Source organism: Paramisgurnus dabryanus, chromosome 2 (assembly GCF_030506205.2).
Source record: "Paramisgurnus dabryanus chromosome 2, PD_genome_1.1, whole genome shotgun sequence".
Classification (NCBI taxonomy): Eukaryota; Metazoa; Chordata; class Actinopteri; order Cypriniformes; family Cobitidae; genus Paramisgurnus; species Paramisgurnus dabryanus.
The window spans coordinates 5,961,916-5,976,552 of record NC_133338.1 but is presented as its reverse complement, the minus strand read 5'-3'; the positions used below and the strand labels follow the sequence as shown (position 1 = coordinate 5,976,552).

General features: G+C 36.2%; 3 protein-coding genes across 5 annotated transcripts in view; 1 reads left to right on the top strand and 2 right to left on the bottom strand.

The window, feature by feature from the left end:
• efl1 (elongation factor like GTPase 1) overlaps positions 1–6,761 on the bottom strand; it is a 148,978-nt gene extending 142,217 nt beyond the window's left edge. The window contains exons 1-7 of one of the 2 annotated variants that reach the window (XM_065249452.2): positions 6,733–6,761; positions 6,052–6,151; positions 5,889–5,956; positions 5,473–5,557; positions 5,265–5,398; positions 1,694–1,831; positions 1,239–1,456 (exon numbers count right to left, since the gene is read on the bottom strand). In XM_065249452.2, the coding sequence (XP_065105524.2) occupies positions 1,239–1,456; positions 1,694–1,831; positions 5,265–5,398; positions 5,473–5,557; positions 5,889–5,956; positions 6,052–6,142 (734 nt within the window). In that variant the 5' untranslated portion in view covers positions 6,143–6,151; positions 6,733–6,761. Of the gene's footprint in view, positions 1–1,238; positions 1,457–1,693; positions 1,832–5,264; positions 5,399–5,472; positions 5,558–5,888; positions 5,957–6,051; positions 6,152–6,559; positions 6,701–6,732 lie in introns of those variants that run through there. The other variant, XM_073811888.1, reaches the window with a different exon arrangement.
• Positions 6,762–6,844: 83 nt separating this feature from the next.
• saxo2 (stabilizer of axonemal microtubules 2) lies at positions 6,845–13,302 on the top strand. The gene is made up of 4 exons (XM_065294262.2): positions 6,845–6,966; positions 8,128–8,307; positions 8,716–8,918; positions 10,323–13,302. The coding sequence occupies exons 1-4, from the start codon at positions 6,929–6,931 to the stop codon at positions 11,291–11,293; spliced, it is 1,392 nt and encodes a 463-aa protein (XP_065150334.1). The 5' UTR covers positions 6,845–6,928; the 3' UTR covers positions 11,294–13,302.
• adamtsl3 (ADAMTS-like 3) overlaps positions 13,298–14,637 on the bottom strand; it is a 201,184-nt gene continuing 199,844 nt past the window's right edge. For both annotated transcript variants that reach the window (XM_065294261.2, XM_073811887.1), the window contains one exon: positions 13,298–14,140. In XM_065294261.2, coding sequence (XP_065150333.1) covers positions 14,022–14,140 — 119 coding nt within the window. In that variant the 3' untranslated portion in view covers positions 13,298–14,021. The remainder of the gene's footprint in view (positions 14,141–14,637) is intronic.

Sequence of the window (14,637 nt, the reverse complement as noted above, 5' to 3'; positions counted from 1 at the left end):
TTTACGAGGTAAATTTGCAAATGATTCATGAAGTCAAACCTCTGCAATTATTTGATTGATTGTGTTTTAGAAGTATGTTCAAAATCTAATGACAGTTATGATCGCGGATGCGCTGGTAGAGAAAGAGAACGAGAAAGAGCGGCCGGTTAAGATTAAACTAGCTATTATACGCATTTTTTTCAGGACATTCTTGCGAGCCGGTGGCAACTTGTCCACGACGCAAATATTTTTTTATCAGGTAATACATATTATTTGTCAGTGTGTTATACGCGAATAAATAATAATGAAAAAAGTTCAAAAGTCGGACTGTAAGCGAATGAGACTTACCGGAAAGGTTTCTATTCAAACCCTTATTAAAACCCTTATTAAAATGTAATCTGTTAGTACCTGATCTGTTTAAATTTATTTCATTGGTCTGCTAAGGTGTTCAATTAAAATTTGTCCGAACCCGTTTTCATTCATTTTTGTTATTTTTGATCTGAGCGCACATTCAGAAAACGAGTCTTTGATTTTAGTTCAGGAAATAAATAATAGAAAAACAAGTCGTTTTTCTTTCTTTCTTTTTTTTGGTTTTGATTTGAAAAAACGAATGAAGGAATGATACACAGGGCCATTTTTGTAAACTGTTATTTTAAAATAAAAAAGTGTGATAAAAAAAAAAAAAACGGATTTCAAATTAATCCGACGGGCCAGAAAATATTACTGGCGGGCCACTTTTGGCCCGCGGGCCGCCTGTTGCCGACCCCTGCCCTAAGGGGATATGGAGCAAAAATTAAATAAAGTTTAGTTTCGCGTGCTCACGTGAAACTTTCGCGTGTGCACGTGAAATTACCGCATTTAGTTTCGCGAACTCACGTGAAACATTCTCACAACTATTGCGTGCGCACGCAAAACTTTCACGTGAGCCTGGGAAACTAAACTTTAAAAAATTCTGCACGTGAAGGTTTTGAGTGAGCACACGAAAGTTTCATGTGAGCACATGAAACTAAACTTTAGATTTTTTTTACTCGAATGTCATCTTAGGGGCTCGGTATCATACTTGAGCAGCCACTGAATTCTTTATTAGGAAGACAAGAGGAATTACATATTTTCATGAAATGTAATAGAGAACAGTGATGCTCACTAAAAGTTTTTCCAAATAAAAATACTCAAATGTTTAAGAAAAGTGCAATAACATAGGAAAAATATTTTGTGAGTGTCACCGGAGGTAAGTCAGTTTCAGAAAGTGTATACTGTACCTGAAACCCCAGCCGTCGATAGCGCTGGCAAACACCACATTACCCCGGTCAGGGCTGAAATACAGATCCGAGTCATCTGTTTCCTCCAGACCTGCGCTCCAGTCGTACACCTGATCTCCATTGCTGTTCTCCGGGCAGCTGCTCGGAGCTCCAGTGTCTTTCTCTGCACGTTCCTCCAAAACTTTAGAGGTGAATAACGTTCCCGTAACTGCGTTCACCTACAACACACAGCATTTAATGAAGACTGCTGTTTTTCTCATGTGGCTGCTATTAAAAGAAAGGATATAGCAATATGATCTAATATGGTCTATTGACAGCAAGCCATGATTTAGTTTTTCTTTTTCACTTTTCATCTGAAGACATTAGCCAATCATAACAGAGGGTGTGTCAAAGTCACAGTAGCATAATTTAATTTGTAACATTAATGCAAAGAGTTTTGTCATTTAGTGTCTCACCTGCTCCAGGATTTTCTGCAGGTGTGTGAACGCCTCTTGTGAAGTGAGTTTCAGTTCCACGATCAAACGGTCGATTTTGTTGATGACGAGCACAGGACGGATGTTCTCCAGCCAAGCCTGACGTAAAACAACTTGTGTCTAAAGCAGAAAAAAACAAATGGAAATATGAGGGGGATAGTTACACCATGGAGGTATCATGCGTTTGGCCTAAAATGGCAAACAAAAAAATATATTTTATATATTTTTTATATATATATTTTATACGCTAAATTGCGAACTGATCCGAACTGAAATGGTTTATACAGGCAAATTTATGATACATAAAAAAATTATGTATCATGCGAAACATAGTCAAACACTATTCAGGCTTTCATCTTACACAATTTTATGCAAAATTAACAAAATATATATATTTGAATACAGAAAAATAATAAAGAAATTAAATGAAAATTTTTGACTCATGACACAAAAGAAATCATAGCTACCACAGGCCAACAGTGTGAGCATGAGATAGATTTTTCAAAATTATCGAAAAAATTACACCACCTTTACATATAAACAACAAATTTAAACCCTAACATACTAGCACACCGTTAAGACAATGCACAATCTTAAAATTGAATGGATATACTGTCCAAGGTTTTAAATTACTTATTACGTTAAATGACAAACACGGTCTTAAAGATGTATTTTGTTATTCTGTCCCATGATGAAGACAGAAATATTATGACAGTGCCTATAATGATTTTATACTCTGCTGTCGCTGTTTCTGTATGAAGACAGACAGCTAACAGTGTTCAGGAAAACTTCCTAATGTCAAGTTTACTTCAGTTAGTGTGAATAAAGTGTTTACATGGCCACATACTGCGACCTGTTTTAATACAATTATACTTGATCCGATTATGAGCTTAATCGCATTATTTTTATCAAAGTATTGTGTTTACATGAGGTAAAGTATAATCGCAATATTGCCAAAATCCCATTATAATCGTATTATGAGGGTGCATGTAAACGTGGTCACTGACAAAGTCATTACAAAACTACTGACAAACTAATAACTAAAACTACTGTAGGGCTGCAACGATTAATCGTGTGTCCCATTAAAAATGCCTCTGAAATCGATTCAGAATCGATTTTGAATCGATTCCATGTTTCATGAACAGCTTGTGGGTGTACTATTACTATTACTCAAAATATTCTTTATTATCATAAAAATACCTGAAACAATTTAAAGAACAGCAACATAAATATTCCTGCAGACATTTCCTGGAATAGCGTTTGTAATGCTACTTCTTCTGTGGCACAAAGGGAGTTTCTGCACGAGAGTGCCCCTCTAGCTTTGGGATGTGCCGGGATTTCACCATAATTCATTCAAATTCATTCATTGAGAAAAAGCACATATTTGCACAATTAATCATTTCAGCCCTAGGCTACTGACAAGATACTTACAAAACTACTGGCAAATGAATAACTAAAACTACTGACAAACTACATAGCAAAACCACTGACAAACTACTTACTAAAACTACTGACAAACTGCTTACTAAAACTACTGACAAACTAAACTGCGCCTAATGTTCTCATATGTATCTCATCAGTAAAGCTGGTTCGGTGATTAGTAGTAAATCGGCATCACCTGCTTTCAGATGGAGCGGCATTTACTTAACAGAGTGTATTTCACCTAGAAGCTAGGCAAAATCACAAGCATTATCGGAGGCGATTTGTACACAGTTATGAAGGCCATTTTGCGTAGCTTCTCTGTAAAATACGGCTCAGAGAATGTGTGTAGTAAATGCTGCACAATTTGAAAGCAGGTAATGATGATTTACTACTGATCACCAAACCGGCTTTACTGATAAGAATCACACGTGATTTTTCACCCAGCTCTACAAACTACTAACTAGAACTACTGATAAACTACTCACTAAACCTACTGACAAACTACTCACTAAACCTACTGACAAACTACTTACTAGAACTACTGACAAACTAATTACAAAACAACTGACAAACTAATTACAAAAATTCTGACAAACTACTTACTAGAACTACTGGCAAACTAATTACAAAACAACTGACATACTAATTACAAAACTACTGACAAACGAATGGCAAAACAACTGACAAACTACTTACTAGAACTACTGACAAACTTATGACAAAACAACTGACAAACTACTTACTAAAACTACTGACAAACTACTTACTTGAACTACTAACAAATTACTTATCAAAACTACTAACAAATTACTTACTAGAACTACTGACAAACTACTTACTTAACCTACTGGCAAACTACTTACTAGAACTACTAACAAATTACTTATCAAAACTACTGACTAAAACTACTGACAAACTACTTACTAAACCTACTGACAAAGTAAATACAAAACTAATGACAAACTAATTACAAAAAACTGACAAACTACTTGCTAGAACTACTGACAAATAATTACAAAACTACTGACAAACTACTTACTAAAACTACTGACAAACTACTAACTAATCCTACTGACAAAGTAAATACAAAACTACTGACAAACTACTTACTAAACCTACTGACAAAGTAAATACAATCCAACTGACAAACTAATTACAAAAAACTGACAAACTACTTGCTAGAACTACTGATAAATAATTACAAAACTACTGACAAACTACTTACTAAAACTACTGACAAACTACTTACTAAAACTACTAACAAACAACTAACTAAACTTACTGACAAAGTAAATACAAAACTACTGACAAACTACTTACTAAACCTACTGACAAAGTAAATACAATCCAACTGACAAACTAATTACAAAAAACTGACAAACTACTTGCTAGAACTACTGGCAAATAATTACAAAACTACTGACAAACTACTTACTAGAATTACTGACAAACCAATTACCATAACAACTGACAAACTACTTACTAAAACTACTGAAAAACTACTTACTAGAATTACTGACAAACCAATTACCATAACAACTGACAAACTACTTACTAAAACTACTGAAAAACTACTTACTAGAATTACTGACAAACCAATTACCATAACTACTGACAAGCTACTATATCACTCAAGTAAAATCAATTCAAGTAAATTCATTTCAATCTGATTAAGAGAAGAGCTACACTTCGCTGCAAAAAATGAATTTCTAAGTTGGTATTTTTGTCTTGTTTTCTAGTAGAAATGTCTTATAATTCTTCATTTGAGCTACATTTATTGGTAAGCAAAGTGGTTTAAGATATTAAGTCTTGTTTATTGAAATAATGATGAAAATCAAGAGGTTTATACTTGATAAAAATATCTGCCAGTTTAAACTTAATTCAAGTTGCAACTTAATTTAATAAACTCTTACCACGCTGGCAGATATCTTTACATATTTTTTAAGTAAAAACAAAAACTCTTGATTATAATCTAAAGCCACTTTGCTTATCAAGTAAATGTATCTCTATTTATAATTTTTTTGCAGTGTACATTTGTGTTACTTTCTGCCTGATATCCATTGACCACTACCTAGAACACAACAAATACAATATAGCTGCATATGAACACACACTTGAGTGACAGCCATACCTGTGGACACACCCCCTCCACTGCATCAACAACAACGATGGCTCCATCACACAACCTGACGGCAGTGGACACCTCCGAGGAGAAATCCACGTGACCCGGAGAGTCGATCAGATTTATGAGGTACTCGTCTTCTCCTGCAATGATAACAATACAGATTAAGAAAGGAAAATACACAAACATATGTTGCTTTGACAGTAAAGACTCTCACCTGTTGTGTAGTGTAATGAAATGGCGCTGGACTTCATAGTGATTCCTCTGATCTGCTCATCTTCTCTACTGTCCAAGTATCTCAACTACAGAAGCAAGAGGAACATTTATAGTAGTTTAAATCTCATGAAAGACATTTCTGTACTTTTATACCCCAAAATAAAAAATTATTTATTTTTATTTCCCCTAAAGAAAACAGGATCATTACAAATCTAAGACAATTACGCTATTTTTAATTTGCAAATACTAATTTAGAAAATGACATTTGTGTAATTGTAACACAAATAAAATTCACCATATTTTTAAAAGCAAAATACAGGACTGAATGTTAATATGATGTTTTAATACTTTTTCTCCCTCACAGTAATGAAAATTACATCATAATTTCCGAACAAATTTGTATCAATGACTGCTTACCTTTCCTGCTAAGCGACTGGATATGATGCCATTGCTCGCAACCAAACAATCTGCTAATGTTGTCTTCCCTATGAACAACACACAAACACAAATGAGTTAAAGAAATGCTGTGGTAAACATGACTAATAACAACAAAGATATGACACCGGTCCTTTAAACTCACCGTGATCCACATGAGCCAAAATACACAGATTCCTTATGTTTGACGTTCGCTTCTGAAGTGCAATGATTCTCTCCAAAATTGTGTGTCCCATTTTGACTTTCTACACCAAGCAGTGGAAACACAAGTAATAGTTTTATAATAAAAATGGGTATAATAACACAACGCATACAGTGATCCTAAATTTGCATTCCTTCCTACACTATAATTATGCACATTATGCGAATAACATTTATACATTACAGACATTTATTGTTAAACTGTTTAAAAAGCCGTTTAAAATGTATTTTTTATGAAGTATCCTTAAAAAGCGTGTTTGGGTCTTATTCCAATAGGATTTATTTAACAACACAGACACCCACATTTATCATTATAATTTACATTAAAATCAATACAATTTCTATTATATTGGAATTGAAATTCATTAGAATTTCTGTGATGACTACTGATATCTTATAAGTTTGTAGAAGTTGAGGTGTAGCAAAACATTCACATTCATTCACTCACTCACTCACAAACGTGCTCCTTTTCAAAAAATATACATTTAAATGAGACTAATGACTGACACGCTGTTTAACTAAAATAACAATTTCAAAATGTTCATTGCAAATAATTGTTAACTATCAATCATTCGTCGCTTAAACTTTAATAGCAGCACTATTATAAATGACAACAGACACTCACATGTTTCTCCCCCGTCCAGGAAGTGCGCACTTACGATCTGACCCCGACGTCATCGTACGTAACGCGTCACGCAGCGTCGTCACCAGGACGCTTGGACCGTTGCCGGGGAAACCGGACTCTCACACAGACGGGAGAGAGCGAGCGGTCCGTGTGAAGTGAAGATAAACAGCGAGAAATCTCTCTGAAACAGAGCGCAATGACTCGCTTGTGCGTCTGTGATATGTGCAACTGCGGGTAAGATTGTGTTTTTGTGTGTTTTATTGTGTAACGTCGTCTGTTTTAAATAATTTATGATGAATGGTAGTTTCAAGTTGACTACATTCTGAAATGTGATCATGAGGAGCACAGATAAGCTAAATCTTTAATTCGATACATTTGATGTTTTGTATATTTTTACTTTTATTTCTAAATGTATTTCTCTATTTAACATATAAGCTCAAATACTTAAATTATTACATTGAATTTTTTATTTTAAATTATGTTTTCCATTTAAAATACAGTATATTAAGTTGTTTTGAAATACATTGTAAATGCAAAAAAGTGTGTTTTGGTTTGAATATGTAGTTGATGAATATGGGTAGTACATTATAATACAGCATTAACATGGTTTATTAACTGAACATTTAAAAAAAATACTAAATAGTTATTATTATTATTATCATTAATATTTGTTTGAATGTTAGGTTTAGGTGGTAGACATTTTGAATGGTTTAGTATTAAAAAACCATGACACCTAAAAAAGTCTCCATATAAACATGTGTTAGCTGGGGCAAACTTTTTGAAAATGTCCACTCCTCACAAATATAATGAAACATGTCAATATTTTTATGCGGTGCTTTCTTGTAAAAAATAAATATATATAAAGGGATAGTTCACCCAAAAATGAAAATTCTGTCATCATTTACTCAACCCTCGCGTTGTATCAAAAACAAAATAATTTACCTTGTTCTTCTGAACACAAAAAAATATATTTTGAGGAATGTGTGTAACCAAATGAGCCCTATTCACATCCATATTATTCTTTTTTCCTACTATGGAAGTGAATGGGGCTTGATTGGTTCGATAAGAGAATTTTGGGTGAACTATCCCTTTATTGTTTCACTTTAAATACTAATATAAAGGGATATACTGTGAAAACAATACTGGTCTGTGATCTCCTCCCTAGTATAGTTAAATGTATAGGTATGTGTGCATAAGAGGCTTCAATGACAGAGTTTGTTATGTAGTTTCCCTGGACGACACATCTATGTATTGTAAGTGTATTGCATTCACTGATAAGAGTTTAAGGAATGAGTGTAATCTCTTAAATGCAGGTTTATGCATCCACCTACGCATCGATTGTTTCAATACAATTGAAACAACCTCAGCCTTAAACATCTCTTTTATGATTTTTAGCCGTCATCGCTGCACACACCAGTCCAGTACACTGTACAGTAAAGGAGGTAAGAGTAACCCATTGTCTGAGTACACAGAGAAATACCCGGCCTATAAAGGTCACACTCGTCCAAAAAGCCTCAAGCCCCAACAGGAGTACAAAGCTCACCAGAGCACAATGGAGGGAACAACCACCTTCAGGTATAGTACAGTCTGTGAAAGGGGTACAGTACACATTAAAGGGGTCATATTATGAGATTTTTTAAAAAGATGTAAAATAAGTCTTTGGTGTCCCCAGAGTGCGTATGTGAAGTTTTAGCTGAGAATACCCCACTAGTAATTTATTATAGCATGTTAAAATTGCCATTGACAGATTTTAATGCTATGACCCATTTAAAAAACTTGGCAAATAACTTAAAAAAATTAATTTAGGAAGTTTATTGTCACAAGCCAATAACACATATGTTTATTAAAAAAACACACAGTTAAACAGTGATTAATTTCTGATCAATGTAATACGACCTTACAAAAAACAAGTACTTGATAAAGACAAAAAGTTGGCGTAGTAGTGTAAGAGGAAACATAAAGCTTTTCATTATGATTTCTCAGGATGGACTATATCCCGTACGTGGTGCCTCGTCGCCCTGAAAGACAGCAGGTGGAGTACAAGCCTAAACCTGGACAGATTGACTTAGGGACCACCTATAAACAAGACTTCAATCAATACGAAATACAGCCATTTGTTCCCTTTCGCCCTAAAGAAAGAGCACATATCATGAATGCAAAACTGGACACGGTGCCCACCTACAAAGGTAATGATGCATTATGTCAACGTGGTCATGTGAAACTGAGCGTGCAGTTACAAGATACATACAAAACAACAAAAGCATGTTATAGTTACATACTGTTACTTTGTTGCACTAGTGTTTAAATTGGGAGGGGGCAGGGGTTGTCCCGGACCTCCTATAAAGCACAAAAACATAGATTAGGGGGTCCCTTGGTTTTTATTAGGGGTAATTTGGGGTTTCTTTGATAAAACATTGATCCAGGACCAACAAAAAATGTTGATCTAGGATCACATCTAACTTTGTGAAATCAAGGCAACACTATAATAAAGGGAGGAGGGGGGCTTAGCTAGGGGACCCCCCATAATTTTAACATAATTCAAACACTGAGTAATGTAACTATATAATAGTAATCAGGCATTAAAGGAATAGTCTACCCTTTTGCCATATTAAACTATGTTATTACCTCAACCTAGACGAATTAATACACACCTATCTTTTTTCAATGCGTGCACTGTACAGCGTGTTGTGAATGTGTTAGCATTTAGCCTAGCCCCATTCATTCCTATGGTACCAAAAAAAAGTTTTGTTTTGTGGCACCATACTTACTGGTATAACTCCTCATGTAACAGTCTTTAAATAGGGAAAACATGGAAGTGTTTGGTGGCTTCCCTGTTTGGTACCATAGGAATGAATGTGGCTAGGCTAAATGCTAACACATTCACGATGCGCTGTACAGTGCACGCATTGAAAAAAGATAGATATGTATTAATTCTTCTAAGTTGAGGTAATAACATAGTTTAATATGGCAAAAGGGTAGAGTATTTCTTTAAAGGCACTATATGTAAGATTTTGGGAATAAAATATACAAAAAACACGTGCACAGCATGATATATTTCATGCAGTTGTGTATAACATTATTCCAAAAGTTCCCAAGGATTTGTTATTCTTATTTTAAATATTACCTCATCCCTTGTCATTGTCGCCTATCAATGACGAAATATCTGCGCCATCTTCGGTTTTCGCTTGTATAAACTATGGCAACACAGGCGAACAAATGGGGAAGTGGTGGTTATACTCTGCTGTTGTTTTGTTCAGTCATCATAATTTAACGATTATTTAGAAAATCCAAATAATGTTGATTAACAAAGGAACAATATCAGCATTGCGTTTTCGAGATGGAGAAAGCTTCGCGAAAAACTAGGACTTGACAGAGACTCTTTCACATGGTGAAAAACGACATTTCCTATCGTTCCAATCTTCTTCATAGCGTCATCAAGCGTCACTTTGTCATTGTTTTAAAATGCGAACTCTGGTGGGAAAAACGTCCATATTGTGCATTTATTTATTTGACTTTTGCTGTTTATAAATACTTTATTTATTAGCAAACAATATCAAGTTTACTAAATGTTTTATATTGTGTATTTATAGAGGATTTTCGTCAGTGGGAAATCAGCAAGCGTGAATTAACTAAACCTGATATGACCTATCACCCTCCTGCTGCCAAATTTGGAAATTCCACAACATTCCAGGATGATTTTGTCCAAAAAGGTCTTGTGCCACGTGAGAGCTACAAGCCTCCCAACGTAGCCAAGTTCTCAGACGTTCCATTCGAAAACCTAACCAGCAACAAGCTCTCATATGTACCACATGCTCTGGAAGCCCGTTACGTAAAAGCGCCGGAAGAATATAAACCCAACAGCAATCCATTCCAAGACCTCACCACACACCGACAAGACTACCAAGGCCTGCCTGGTCAACTGTCCAAAAGCTGCAAGCCTGAGGTCCTCAAGGTGGCTTCTAACAAGCCCTTCCAGAGCAGCACGGAATTCCGGGACCGCTTCCAGCAGTGGCCAGTCTCCCTTCCGGAATTCCACAAGTCGGTGGAGTACACGAGTCCCACAGAGCATATGGACCTGACCACCACCTCACACACAGATTACATCAAGCACCAGGTCCATCCCTTCGTATCCGCCAAACCCTTCTCAATCCCGAAAAAGTCCTCCCGGCCCTTTCAGGGCAACACCACAATGAGGGATGACTTTCAGCCGTGGGCGGCGCAACGTCAAAGCCTGATCCGGAAGCAAGAGGAAATCCGGCGATCCAGTGAGAAGATGGAAGATCTCACCACCTTCAAAGCCCATTTCATCCATCACCAACCCCAGCCCAGTCAAAGCTTCAAGCCCCATAATGCACCAATGCGGTCCGACGCTCCGCTAGAGAACGACACCATGTACCGCACAGAGTTCACACCCAAGAAAATCAGCATTTGTCCAGCCAGTTTCGAGTCTCCACCGGGGTTTGTTTTCGACACGTACGACGATCGAGGTCACCGGTTCTTCCGCAAGTTGACATCCACTGATACGATTGAGACTCCTAAGGAAATGGCCTTGATTGCTTAACTCATCATGTGGTTATATAAAAGATGACTCAGCATACAATATGATGTCGTGAATTGTTTCAATGGGTCATCTACCTTTTAAAAATCAATAATTATGAACTTTGTTGTTGTTTACTCGCCTTCATGTCGTTTGATCCCCCATTGTCTTTCTTTGTTCTTCAGAACCCAAACACAGTTTATTTAAAAAATGTTGTTTGGGGTTTTCTGGTTACTATGGTAGGGGACAGTGACCACTTCAAATGAATGTCTTCAGGACACTTACAGTAGGAGTGGTTTCCTGGACTGGGATCAGTTTAAACCAGAAATAGGCCTTACTTTTAACAAACATGCCTTATTAAAAACATTACTTGTGTGCATTTTGAGGCAAAACAAAGGGCACTGATGTATTTTAAGATATGTCAGTGCAAGTTGTTTTCAGTTTGGACAGCTCTTACATTTGTTTAGTCTAGGACTAGTCTGATCCCTGTCCGGGAAACTGCCCCTTAAAATTAAGGGTTTTCTAGTAACTATGGTAGGGGACAGTGACCACCTTTTTAAACTTCAATTTAATGTCTTCAGGACACTTGGGTAGGGTGACCATTCGTGCCAGTTCCGCCGGACACATCCCGAACATGTTTTCGAGTGCGTTCTCCGGAAGTCGTGTTGGTCGACCGCATACGTTTTCAAGGCTTAATATTTCGGGTTCAATTTCAGAAAAGCAACCGTTACATTTCAAGGTAAGAATGAAACTACAATGATTGTATGTCTTAAAAGAAATAAATCTTAATTTTTTTATGTATTTTAAATGAAATGTGAGAACCTCAATGACGTATGCGGTCGAGCAATGCGCCTTGAACCGAAAACATGTTCGGGACGTGTCCGGCGGAACTAGCACGAATACACTTAGGAGTGGTTTCCCGGACAGGGATTAGCTTAAGCCAGGACTAGTCCTTAGTTTGAACAAACATGCCTTATTAAAAACAAAACTTTTTGAGGCAAAACAAAGGGTACTGTTGTATTTTAGGATATGTCAGTGCAAGTTGTTTTCAGTTTGGACAGCTCACATTTATTTTAGTCTAGGACTAGTCTAATACCTGTCCGGGAAACTGCCCCTTAAAATGTAACTTTTGGGTCCTTTGGTTGCTTGAAGGGTTTTCTGGTTACTTTTGGAGTGGATGATGACCGCCTCAGTCACCATCCACTCTCATAGTTTCCAAAAAAACCCAAAAACAACACTTTATAAAAATCTGCATTTGGGTTCTAAAGTGGAAAGAAAGACGTGGGGTTCAAATTTGAAGGGGGTGAGTAAATAATGAAAAAGTTTTCGGTTTTGGGTAAACTTTTACTTTTTTAAGTTTTAGCTTGAGTAGGACGAAATTACTTAAATTTATTTTTATGTAGGATATATTATATGCATTAATGAGAATAACGCCCCATTCAGACAGCAAGCGACTATCAGTAGCAGAACGACGCAATTCATTTCAATTGAAACTCTGCGACTTCCGGTGACACAAGGGAAAAGTGACCGTTGGCAACCGTATGGGCGTGTCCAGCGACGCGAGAAAGTTTAACTTTATACAAATGATAAGCGAATTTCTGGAATTTCGAAGCAGGGGCGTTCACCACATCCTTCTCTCGACAGTTATTGGAGTGGACGGTACTCATTTGTTTATGACAAGCAGATTAAGAAATGCCTTATTGAAAGAGACGGGTGACACACGGCGATAACGTCGCTGGCTGTCTGAATGGGGCGTAAAAGTATTAACTACAACAATGTATTAATCTTAACGTATGTAAATCGGCGTTTGATCAATGAAGCACATTTTTCATCGATCTAACCACGTTTGATTGTATTAATGACAATACAAAATGACCAAAATAAACCAAATTTATAATAATAAAAATGTAATTGGTAAAATCGTATTTATTGTATTTGTATCACGTAATTTTTCTGATAGATCGACATTAGTACCAAACTGGTAAGTCGTACTGTAGCAATGATAATGCAATCGATTAAATTCATGAATTAAATTTTGTGAGTGGTTTATTACAACATTTGATGATGTCATTTAAAATGCATGCATTCAAAAGCCAGTAGGAAACCATTATATTAGAGATACGGATCATTCACATAAAATGCTATATGTGTGCGAGCTTTGCTGTTTACAGTCTTAAATATGGATTATAAAGACAAACTAAATCAAACGGTATGAAAATAAAATCCAAATTTTCTCCACTCAATGTACAATATTGCACTTAAAAACACATTATATACATGACATATTTTACAATGCAGCACAAAAAAAGTACATCTAATAAACTTCTGTGGCAGTTGAAAACATTAATAGGTCTTCTGTCATAGGTATTAAAATCACTACCAGTATTTGATATCAAGGTAAGGGCGTTTTAATAAGCTGTCGTCTACTTATATTCCTCATATGATCGGTACTGTATGTACACCCGATATCATTTTAATCTTCCTTCCCATAAGAGAACGGTCCAACAGGATTTGTCTTCCGATATCCACAACAAAAATTCATGTTTCTTAAATTAATACACATATGATATCACTTTTGGGCAGAGATAAATCATAGGCGAAAAGAATGAAGTCATTTTCTCTTTGGACATCTGGTGGTCTGCCACCTGTAGACATCTAATCCAATGCATTTCAAGCGTTCAGGGGTTTGCATGATTTAAATGATGACAATCAGTGCGTATGGGCCTGTGCTAGAAGTTTGAGCAGTTGTCCTCTAGGTGGCGCTGGTGTCTTGTGAGCAAGTATGGCAGCAGCGTTGTCTATAAAGGTCCACCAGGCAAAGCTTGAGACGTTTCACCACAGGACAGTAATGAGTTCTGTCCTGACACTCACCTACAGAAATAAAGAGAAAATAAAAGGTTAACCAGTTAAAACCCAATAAAAACTTTTATAGGAGGAGACATATTAAAATTGCATGGGTGAAATAATAATAATAATGACATCATTTTTGTCATACAATTAAAGAACAGAGCAATAAAATGATGTGTCCCTGTAGCTTACTTTAATGAAAATGTGTATATGCGTGACACCGTTCACAATACAGCCTTATTGTTTAAGTGGGAACATTTCAATACCACATCCTTCAGCCAGCCAAAACACTATCACGCTTCAAAAACAACACTTCTTTTATTGGCATCGTTTTATTAAATGTTTCACCCCGAAACAAGTGGGGTGACTCAACGATGACATTTCATTAGGTTTCGCAATGAAAGACAAATACACAAAGCAGACATTTGGACATTCGTGTGAGCGCTATTAATGCAGTTGCCAGATAGGATTCCTGAAATAAACTACTGTAGTACAGTATGAGAACAGGAGTGAGTTCTCTC